The sequence below is a fragment of the Mesocricetus auratus genome, unplaced genomic scaffold (assembly GCF_017639785.1).
Source record: "Mesocricetus auratus isolate SY011 unplaced genomic scaffold, BCM_Maur_2.0 Super-Scaffold_100691, whole genome shotgun sequence".
Taxonomy (NCBI): Eukaryota; Metazoa; Chordata; class Mammalia; order Rodentia; family Cricetidae; genus Mesocricetus; species Mesocricetus auratus.
The window spans coordinates 57,351,483-57,363,035 of NW_024429267.1; the positions used below are offsets into that span (position 1 = coordinate 57,351,483).

The 11,553-nt window shown below is 52.2% G+C and overlaps 1 protein-coding gene across 2 annotated transcripts; it reads left to right on the forward strand.

Annotated features, from left to right (window-relative positions):
- Window positions 1–7,938: 7,938 nt before the first annotated feature.
- On the forward strand, window positions 7,939–11,289 carry Rpl14 (ribosomal protein L14). Of its 2 annotated transcripts, none has more exons than XM_005082326.4 (6): window positions 7,939–8,276; window positions 8,847–8,948; window positions 9,422–9,516; window positions 10,560–10,659; window positions 10,747–10,800; window positions 10,975–11,289. In XM_005082326.4, exons 1-6 carry the CDS (start codon window positions 8,274–8,276, stop codon window positions 11,245–11,247), a joined length of 627 nt encoding a protein of 208 aa, XP_005082383.1. In that variant the 5' UTR covers window positions 7,939–8,273; the 3' UTR covers window positions 11,248–11,289. The 2 variants fall into 2 exon arrangements, with proteins under 2 accessions (XP_005082383.1, XP_040595754.1); XM_040739820.1 differs by lacking the exon at window positions 7,939–8,276 and adding an exon at window positions 8,345–8,743.
- The last annotated feature ends 264 nt before the right edge of the window (window positions 11,290–11,553 follow it).

The window sequence follows — 11,553 nt, forward strand, 5'->3', positions numbered from 1 at the left end:
TGTGTGTCCGTTAACTTAAGTATGAGACCCTTTTCTCTGAAAGAGATAGGATGGTATTTTTTGATTAATTAATTAATTTATTTATTGCATATACAGTGTTCTGCCTACATGCCAGAAGAGGCACCAGATCTCATTACAGATGGTTGTGAGCCACCATGTGGTTGCTGGGAATTGAACTCAAGACCTCTGGAAGAACAGTCAATACTCTTAACCTCTGAGCGATCTCTCCAGCCCAGGATGATATTTTTTAAAAGAAAGAGATTCTCACTATGTAGCTCTGCCTCTGCCTCCTTGGTGCTGGGATGCCAGTTTTTACTTTTTATTGACTAACTTGAGTTCTGGGCACTGAACACAGATCATCAGGTTTGCATATCTTTTACTGACCAACTGGGCCATCTCCCCAGCTCTTGTTTTGGGTTTGAGATGGGGTCTTGCAGAAACTCACAGAGATGCATACGTCAGAAGTAAAAACAGGCGCTGGAGAGATGGCTCGTTGGTTAAGAGAGCTGGCTGCTCTTCTAGTGGACCTGGGTTCAGCTCCCCACACCAATATGGCAGCTCACGGCTGTCTGTGTCTCTAGACCCAGGGGCTGATGCCCTCTCCTAGCCTCCTCCAGCACTGAATGCACACAGCCAGACTTGCCAACAAAATGCCATACACACAAAGGTTAGCAAATGAAAAACGTTTTAAATAATGTAAATCTTAAAGAATGTCAAGCGTCTTGATTTTACTTGCCAGTCTCTGACTTCTAGGAGCCTCCCGGTTTATTAATTTAAAGACAAACACGTGTCTAATAAAACCAGACCATTCTCGGTGTTTACTTTTAAAAGTGCTGGGTGTTCGGCATAACGGCCAAATTGCAAGTTTTTCGTCGTGTAGGTGGGAAAGCCAGCGCTGAGTGTCTCTCCTCTTGCCAAAGACGTCTCCTTTGGTACATCTGTGTTTCTCACACCTGTAAGTGAGCTCTGTCTGTAACACTCACATTGTACACACCACAGATGTCTCAACCCTGCTTGTGTCTGTGTGCTCATAAAGCCACACCTGTCCCAAACTCATACACTGTCCCAGCTATCCTGACTCTCATACACTGTCCCAGCTATCCTGACTCTCATACACTGTCCCAGCTATCCTGACTCTCATACACTGTCCCAGCTATCCTGACTCTCATACACTGTCCCAGCTATCCTGACTCTCATACACTGTCCCAGCTATCCTGACTCTCATACACTGTCCCAGCTATCCTGACTCTCATACACTGTCCCAGCTATCCTGACTCTCATACACTGTCCCAGCTATCCTGACTCTCATGGCCCCTACATCTGTGCTCCATGTACAGACACCTATACCCCCAAAAGTCACTCACACACACACACACAGACACACACACGCACACACACACACAGACACACACACACACACAGACACACACACACACACAGACACACACACACACACACCACGCACGCGCACCACGCACGCGCACCACTGACTCTCAGCCACCCCTGCTGCTCACAGAGGTACTGTTTTCACTCACACCCGATCTCAGATCTGTGCACACTGGTACAGCCCAGCCTCATTGCTCCCACCTCAGCCTCCTGAGTAGCTGGGATTGCAAGTACGCACCACCACACCTACCGTAACGAGAGCCCTGAAATGCCATTCCACAGTGGAAAAGAGGTTAGCGGCTAATTAGCCAACACCACAGCCAGAGAGGGGCAGAGGGAAGGAGGGGCAGAGGGAAGGACTAACTGGGCTATCCCACTGTAGTCTAGCTGGCTGGCCCCCTAGCCCAGGGACTTACCAGTCTCATACCCCACCTCAGTACCATGATTACAAGTTTATGCTATCACGAATAGTTTCTTTTTTTTCCCGTCTAATGTGGACTCCAGGGAGTTGAACTCAGGGGTCCTCACACTCAGGTGGCAAGCACATCACCAACTGAGCCACCTCTCCAGGCTTGTTTTGTTTTGTTTTTTTGGTTTTTTCGAGACAGGGTTTCTCTGTATTGTTTTGGAGCCTGTCCTATAACTCCATCGGTAGACCAGGCTTGGTCTCGAACTCACAGAGATCCACCTGCCTCTGCCTCCCGAGTGCTGGGATTAAAGGCGTGCGCCACCACCGCCCGGCTTGTTTTGGTTTTGAGAAAGTTTTGCCATGCAGCCCTGGTACCTGCCATGCATCCCAGCCTCGCTTGGCACCTTCTGCTGCAGCCTCCTGCATGCTGGGATTGCAGCCTTGCTCTGCCACGCACAGTTTTCTTGTTTGTTTGTTTTTCCAGACAGGGTTTCTCTGTGGCTTTGGAGGCTGTCCTGGACCTAGCTCTTGTAGACCAGGCTGGCCTCGAACTCACAGAGATCCTCCTGCCTCTGCCTCCCGAGGGCTGGGATTAAAGGCGTGCACCACCAACGCCCGGCCATGCACAGTTTATACACAATACTTTACTTTGTAAAAAGAACTGGAGATGTCACCTAAGCCTAATCAAGGAAATACGAAGGACCACTGGTGTTTAAGAACAACCCATGCACGTCAGCTTTCTTTAACGAGCCACTGTGATTGGCTTTAAGCGTATTCTTTTTGGCAGTGTTTAGGGTTTGAACCCAGGTTCTCGTGTACCCAGGAGAACACTTAGCACGGAGTCGCATTCCTAATCCAACTGCTGCTTGTCCCGTGCTTCATCCCTAAAGCCTCCTGCGATAAAGCTTCCCGGGACCCCATCTACAGAATACAGGTCCGTGTGCGCTGTCTATGCTGGACCACGGAGTCAGAACAGCCACTGTATCAGACGGCAGAACTCAAAACAAGAGTACGCATTGGAGCTAGCCCAGTCACGTCCTGTCAGTCTTCCAGAGCACCTCGCTGATTCCCACCGTCTCTGCTGTCCCCTGGGTAGGACACAGCAGGCCCAGGCCAGGATGCAGAGGGCCTTGGACACATGTTGCAGGGCGGTAAGAATTTTCAGTCACCCTTGCCAGGAACATTCCTTCACCTGTCCCAACGAAAGCTTTCCCTTGGGATTTCTCACACAGAACCGCTTCACTCTTCACGCTCCAGCAAACGCAGACTTCTGGGGGATGAGGGATTGGTTGAGGGGCTGGAGAGGTGGCTCAATGGTTACTACTACTTGTCACTCTTGCAGGGGACAGGGCAGCTCAGAACCCTCTGTAAACTCCAGTTCCAAGGGGTGCGATGCCCTCTTCTGGCCTCTACAGGCACTAAGTTATAAACTCCAGTTCCAAGGGGTGGGATGCCCTCTTCTGGCCTCTGCAGGTACTAAATTATAAACTCCAGTTCCAAGGAGTGCGACGCTGTCTTCTGGCCTCTGCAGGCACTAAGTTCTTTTGCACTTGGGGCTCAGAAATACACATAAAATAACAAGAAATTGAAACAGGCTCATTTGGGGCTGCAGAGCGACTCGGAAGTTGAGCGAGCTTTCTTGCTGCTCTTGCAGAGAATTAGGGCTCAGTTCCAGCTCACAACTACTGGTGCCTGTAGCCTTAGGGGATTGGCTGCCTTCCCTGACCTCCAAGGTGACCCCCCCACCACACACACACACACACACACACACACACACACACACACACACTAGTACAAAGTGCTCAGTGTCCATAACGGCCTGAATTTAGAGCTCCACACGCAAGAAAAGTCAGGATTGGTGGACTTAGTGGTCATGCTAGTGTTGGCCAGGAGGAGAAAGCACACTTCCGGGCCTCAGTGGCCCAGAACTGGCAAACTCTGGGTTCAGTGGAAGACGCTCTCGACACAGAGTGGAGTGACAGAGGAAGACACCCAGGTGCTGCTTTGCTTTTGTCTGCTTGAGGCAAGCGATGGTCGTCTGGGACGAGGGACCCTCGCTTGAGAAAGGCCTCCATAAGAGGCAAGCTGTGGAACACTTCCTACTCGGTGATTCCTGTGGGAGGGCCCAGCCCACTGGGGGTGTCTCACCCCTGCGCAAGTGGTCCTGGGGTGTCCAAGAAGGCAGACTGAGCGAGGCCAGAGGGGTGAGTCAAGAAGCTGTGCTCCTCCATGACGACCGCTGCAGTTCCCGCCCCCAGGTTCCTGCCCCGCCTTCCCTCCAAGCCAAAAGAACCCTTTCCTCCTCAACTGGGTTGATCCCACCAGTCGGGAAAAGATCACTACCACAGTTTAAAGCCAAATTTGAGGCAAGCTTTAATTAAATACTGGCCAGGCTGATGGGCTCTCTAGCCAGGTCCATTTCTGGGTCTCCAGAAAACGGCCACCAGTCATGCTGGCAGAGATTTTAAAAAAGGAAATTCCGGGGATAACGGGGGGGGGGGGGTTGGGGGGAGGGCACGGGAGGAAGGGAGGGAATGGGAGAGGGACCTGGAACTGACTTGTGAAGCAACCTTGTTTCTTATCTAAATTTAAACTGGAAAATAAAATTAAAAAAAAAAGGAAATTCCACAGCTGCAGAGGGGTGGCGCATTCCTTTAATTCCAGCATTCAGGAGGCAGACACAGGCAGATGTCTGTGAGCTCAATACCAGCCTGGTCTACCACAACAGCCAAGGCAACACAGAGAAACCCTGTCTCAAAAAGAACAAAAACAGAAGGTAATCCCACAAAGCCGCTGTATTTCCCATCAGGTTCAATCAGGGACAAGCATATATCCTGACTATTTTCTGCCCACATGTGACCAAGCACACTTGGTGTAGTTGAGTCAAACGAGCTTGTTGGGGGAGTGAAAACAAGTGATTTGCTACCTCCTATAAACAATAGCCTCCAGCATTTCGGGAAGTGTCGGCTGTCCTTGGACAGGGGACTTACAGGCTGGGGGAGTTTTTTCTTAATGGATCTTAGGCACAGTAGCTTGAACTTAAAATGTAACTATGGCTCTTGCAGTTGCTTCTGGTCATGTGTTTCTCATCACAATAGGCAGCAAATCGGGGTACCCTGCACGGACTCTGCCTTTCACACGTGCAGATGGATGCACACACATGTTCATAATAATTACATATCTTTTAAAGGAGACCAGTCAGGGGCAGGCTAGCTTTGGGTTTACTACTGGCACAGACATTTTTCCCCCCTTTGAGGCTTCAAACATTTCCTCTGTCAAACTGAGGCCGCCATCCTAAGTGAGTAGGCAATCCGAGGTACACCCCCAGAGCAGCTGTTGGCAGAAGTAGCGGGGGCATCGGCCAGTGATAGTCTGGGCAGGGGCCTGCTGTATATCTTTGCAGTGTCTCACCTGGATTTCCGCAGCAAGGGCTGGGGCCCGATGACCAGGGCGGCTGCTGAAATCCCGAGTGCTCCCAGGACTTCCCTTGTTGGAGGTGCCAGGCTTTTTCTTTTCTTTATGTGTATTTCCGGCTGGAGGCCAGAGGTGTTAGTTCCTCTTGGGTTGGAGTTACAGGAGGTTGTGGGCCACCTAATGTAGACACAGGGAATTGAACTCTGCTACGCCATCTCTCCAGCCCCTCAACCACCTTTTCACGGGCACTGGGTAGAGGTTCAAGGAAGCAGAGCTTGGCGGCCACCGTCTTGACTCCCGGAGTCCATGCCAGGTGCTCTCCCGTTCACGGACTGGATGTCTCTGAGTCTTGTGCGTGCTGTGTCTGCTGTCTGGTTCCTGAGGGCTGCCGCAGGTATCTTGATCCCTGTCCCTGTAGGCTGAGGCCTCATTGGGTCTGGGCTGAATATCGGATACCTTGCATACATGACGATTGTGAGGTTCTCCATCTTCCTAATGCTTGGATCCTTTACACAGTTACTCGTGCAGTGGTGCCCCCCCAACCATAAGATTACTTTTACTGCTACTTCATAACTGTAATTTTGCTGTTAGGAATCACAATGTAAGTGTCTGTGTTTTTTGATGGTCTCAGGTGATCCTTGTGAGTCTTTCTACCCCGGGGTCTCCTCCCAAAGGCTGAGAAGAGCTGCATTGCCGCAAAGACAAGACTTGTCTGGAGAAGGTTCCCTTGCCAATGAAACACAGTTTGAAAGAAAACCTGAAGCAGCCTGATGCTTCTTGGTAAAGGCGTGCTCTGGTCTTTCCAGGAGGAAAAAACAAAACATTAAAACATGGGAGGGTGTCCAGGTGAGATGGTGGAGGACATTGGAACTCCAGGTTATGCTGTCCCTCCTGTCGGCTAGGGGTAAAGGTCAACACTGAAGGGACGGGAGCGGGTGGCATAACCCGGCTGTATATTCATGGAAAAGTCCTGTGAGCTGAAGGATTTCCCTAGTGTTTCCCCAAGCATACTCACTATACCAACGGACGGTAAACCATCTCAGCCCTCCCTCCCACAACCTGCGTTCAACTCTCTGGTTATGGTAGGGCCAGGGAACTCTCATCAAGAAGAAAAAGGGTTTTCCTTTTTTTGTCTTTAAAAAAAATTTTTTTTTTTGGTTTTTTGAGATAGGGGTTCTCTGTATTGTTTTGGAGACTGTCCTGGGACTCGCTCGTTAGACCAGGCTGGCTTCAAACTCAGAGATCCACCTGCTTCTGCCTCCCGAGTGCTGGGATTAAAGGCATGAGCCACCAATGCCCGGCTTAAATTTTTTTTTAAGTTAATACACACTTGGAAAAAACAGCACAGCTGCTGCAGGGAGATCTTTGTCTGCAAAGAGTAAACACTCTTGAGTCGTTCTGGCGGGACGAAGGGACAGCGTGACCAGCAACTCAGAAGCCCTCCAGCAACTGAGGTGTGCATCGCTGAAAGGACTGATTCTAGTTGGTTTTGTGGCTTTGGCTTGCCTGTCCCCACATGTGTGCACCGCTGGTTCAGGTTTGTGCGCACTCACCGCACCGCTGTGAAAGCTGGTGGTGGACTTCAGGCATCTTCCCTCAGGGCTCTCCACCTCAGGCTTTGAGACCAGGTCTGTTGTGGGACCTGACTCACCAAAGGAGGCTAGGTTCTTTGCCTGGTGAGCCACCGGGAGCAGACTACCTCAGGCTTCTGAGGGCTGGCATTACAAGGCAGGCCACTACATCCATGGTACATTTATGTCGGTGTTGAGAGATTTGCTTTACCCACTGAGCCACAATCCATACTTCTGACATCCAGGGTTTTGCTGTGTTGTGAATTTTATGTGAAAATAAAACAATACAATATACATTCTTCGTATCTGTTTACTTCACTTAGGGTTCTGTGTGAATTTCACCCAAAGTGTTCCAAAGTCTCAGGGACTTTGTTGATGCCACCAAAAAAGTTGTCCATTCTCTTGCTTCTGGGTCTCCGCAGTTCCCAGTTGTGCTAGAAGAGTGGGAAGGGTTGGGCGTGGTGGCCCACGCCTTTAATCCCAGCACTTGGGAGGCCAGCCTGGTCTACCTAGTTCTAGGATAGCCAGGGTTACATAGGGAGACCGTCTCAAAACAACTTAAAACTACAAAAGTACCGACATGGCCACTCTTGTTCATGTCTGAAAACCATATAATTCGGGCCAGTGATTTGACTGACCCAGTGGGCAAAGGTGCTTGCCACCAGGTCTGACAACCCTAGTTTAGTCCCCGGGGACCTACGTTGTGGACGCAGAAAACCAAGTCCCACAAGTACTGACAGAGGCCCAGCGGCACTCGCACCTTCACACAAGCATAAGAAAATGGATGCAGAAGAAACAGCATTAAAGGGTGGTGGGGGGAGATCTAAGACTTGTGAGGGAACCGTGGCACGCGAAAACCTGCAGGTCTGGGAATCTGGGTCCGGCCACAGCCCCCTTTTGTTCCCAGTGTCCTGCAAATCTGTCTCTTGAAACAGGATCTCGCTGTACGTTCTCCCGGCTGGCATGGGACTCGGGTGTGCAGAGCAGGCTGGCCTGGAACTCAGAACTGTTTCTGCCTCCCTAGTGCTGGGGTCCCGGGCGTGCGCTACCACACTGGGCTGACGCTACACGCTACGTGGGGCGCGGACGGTGAGCGAGCAGAAGGCTCGGGCCCCGCGCGTGCTTCCCGTCCCGCCGTCCGTGCCAGCGTTTAGGAGACTCGCGCCGGCGGGGGCGCGGCTGCGAGTGAGACCCGCCTGGACTCCGCAGCGCGGAGGCCCAACACGGGGAGACCCGGTCGCAGACCAAACCCAAACAAACGGCGGCGGCGAAGCGGGAGACGAGAACGCCAACCTCGCGGCGGCACGTGTCCTATAAGACAACACCCCGCACGGAGGCGCCGCCGCCATGCTTTCAGCCACCGAGCATGCGCGAACACACGCACGTCTCCAGATCGACCAATCGGCGGCCACGCTGGACGCCGGGGCGGGGCTCCCGACGACACATGCGCACGGCTGGGCGGGCCCTCTTCCTTCTCGCTGAACGCCGCCGACATGGTGAGTGTGTCTGCTCGGAGCTCCGAGCGCGGCCGGCCTCACGCCCGTCTTCCGCGCCGGGGAGGGCGAGCCGCGGCGTGGGGATGTCCCAGCGCGACCGCGGGCCGAGCGCGGGGAGGCGGCGGGGCGCGGAATCCGGCCCCGGGAGGGAGCGCGGCCCGTGGTCGCGTGCTGGGGCCCCGCCGGGCGGGCCTGGGCCACGCGTGCGCACTGGCGCCGAGCGCTGGGCCCCGGAACCGGGTGGCGGCGCTGCGGGCTCCCCCCAGCCGTCCTTGTCCCCGGGGGGGGAAGCGTTCGCGGTGCCGGGGAGGGGCGGGGGTCCGACTCGACCGGATCGCTGGGTTTGCCTCACCGGCAGCAAAGGCACCGTAGCCGGCGGGAGTTTCCAGGATGGGCCGGGGCGAACCCGGGGACTTGACGGTGGAGGCCGCGGGGCATTTCAGCCGAGCAAGGCGCGGGTTTCCAAAGTGCGGATCCGGCTCGTGGGTGGCTCTGAGCCCTGTGTTGCCCGGTAAGCCGCGGGCTTGGGATAGTTAGAGCCAAGCCCTGATTCTTCTCTCCCTGTTTCAGGTGTTCAGGCGCTACGTGGAGGTCGGCCGGGTGGCCTACGTCTCCTTCGGGCCTCATGCCGGCAAGCTGGTCGCGATCGTGGATGTGATCGATCAGAATAGGGTACGTGCGAGAGCAAGCGTTTTCACAGCCCCATAGTCAGCGCGGCCGTGAGTTTGGCCGCACCGTAGGTGGTCCTCGGGGTGGGGGGGTGCTTCAGGTTACAGCTTCACCTTTGAGGGGGAACCCAGGACACGGAGGAGTCTGAAGCACAGCGTGGAGTTAGCTCTTCTTAGATTACCTCACAAAGTACACCAGGCAGATGTTTCAGTCAGGGTCAAAATGCAGGTGAGTTCAAGTAAAAGTTAAGAGGGGCTGGCGGTAAAGCTATTGGTGGATTTTGTTGAAGGCCCTGAGGTTGGGTGCCATGGCGCCTGTAAGCAAGCCTCTGGGGCAAGGAGTTTGCCATCAGTTTGGGACCGGGAGCTCACAGAAAGCTGTTGGCTTTTTTTGAGTAGTCAAGCACATCCAGTCGTGTAGCGGTGGAGAGAGTTTGTAGTTTGCGGGCATCTGAGACCCTTGTTTCTGTGTTCCAGGCTTTAGTGGATGGACCTTGCACTCGGGTGAGGAGACAGGCCATGCCTTTCAAGTGTATGCAGCTCACCGACTTCGTCCTCAAGTTCCCACACAGGTAACCCTGCTGTAGCTGCCTGCCTTCCAGTTTTGTGCCCCTTAGGATATGCAGACACTACGGAGGGTTCCCAGCCAACCCAGAACTTACATTAAATTATTTAAGGTGGCCCAGTCATTATTGTGCCAGCATGAAAGTTGTGTCCATATTTGGTCTCTTCCCTTACCACTCTGTATTTTGTCATCATCCCCCCCAATGGGGTTTCTCTATATCTTTGTAGACTAGGCTGGCCTCTGCCTCCTGAGTGCTGGGACTAAAGGCATGACCACCACTGCCCAGCTCCTCTTTTTTCCCATAAAATAAAAGCAATGAGAAGTCTGTTTGTTCCCAGAGTGGCTTTGGTGCGTTGCTACTGTTGCTGCTAGAACAGAACTGCCTGTGGCTTCATTGTGTTGGCAAGCATCACTGAACGGTGACCAAGGGGGCCTGTGGGTTTTTTTTTTAAGTTTTGTGCTGTTAGCGTTTAAAGTGACTGACGTGGTGTGTGGTGGTTACAAAGTATCCAGCATAAAGAAGCCTATTTCCAGCTTGTAAGAAATGACCAACTTTTTAAAATTTTTGAAATGTAAATTAGAACCCCTGCCCTGCCTTGCTGTGTGGTTGTCAGATTAGCAGTGTTTGGTACGCTGGAGCATCCTCTAATGTGCCACCACAGAGTAGATGTGGCCAGTGTGGTTCCGGAGATGAGTGGGTTCAGAGGTGGGGGCGGTTACGGTCAACATATATTGGAGGGATTGCAGGTAGGTCTTGAGGGTCAAAGCAGTTTTGGGTGGGTAATTTAGCCAGGTTAGTGTACAAAGGATGAACAGGTGTAAGGAGTAGCTTTTGTTAATTTCAGAAGACCTGGTTTATGCACTGAGTGGCAGCGCATGTGTTCAGACAGGTGCCTTTCCAGTCTTTGAGTGCAGTTACGTATTTGGACGTTTTCTAGCGTGCCTGTGTGTTAGGAAGATAACTAGAGCTGGGTTTGGCAGGAGGGAGCTGCTGTCTGTGGGTGTGTGACTGCAGTGCTGATTGTTAATCCATGGTCTTGGTATCCATAGTGCCCGCCAGAAGTACGTGCGGAAAGCTTGGGAGAAGGCAGACATCAATACTAAATGGGCAGCCACAAGATGGGCCAAGAAGATTGATGCCCGAGAAAGGGTAATGAATGGCGTGAAACCTTGAGCTCTGGGTGGTCGAGTATGTGCTGAAATGACATTAGAGATCATTTTGTTTTCTTTTTAACAGAAAGCCAAGATGACAGATTTTGATCGTTTCAAAGTCATGAAGGCAAAGAAAATGGTAAGTTTTCAGATGTACATTTGTTGTCACGGTATAGGGGGACAGTGACCTTGCAAAATAGTATCCTTACTTAAACGTAGTTCTGTGGAAGAAGCAGTTTAATTGCTTGTTAAACAGTGAGCATAAAGCAAGTTTAGTGTGAGCCTGTCCTGAATGCTCTCCTGTGTTTTCCAGAGGAACAGAATAATCAAGACCGAGGTTAAGAAACTTCAGAGAGCTGCTATCCTGAAAGCGTCTCCCAAAAAGGCACCTGTTGCTAAGGCTGCCATTGCAGCGGCGGCAGCTGCAGCAGCTGCTGCTAAAGCCAAGGTTCCAGCCAAGAAGGCTACAGGACCAGCCAAGAAGGCTGCAGGCCAGAAGGCAGCGGCTCCCGCTAAAGGTCAGAAGGGTCAGAAGACCCCGGCCCAGAAAGCACCCGCTTCAAAGGCCGCTGGCAAGAAAGCATGAGGCTGCACCGAGGAATAAAAGCTCTTTTTGACATGTGGCAAATCTTGTGTGGACTCAAAGCTTGTCACCGAGTGGGGATTGGAAAAAGATGGGGATTGTATATAACAGGATCATTTAAACTCACTACCCAGGCCTAAACAGTGTACAGCCATAGTCAAACTGAACCCGCATACTACACAGGCACCATGTATTTCCCACAACCAGGTGGAATTGCATCATTTTGATAGTCTTAAGATTATTAAAAGGTAGAGGGGGCTGGGCTGTAGCTCAGTAGTGGGTGCTTTTCTGTTGTGTGTGTCAAGGTAG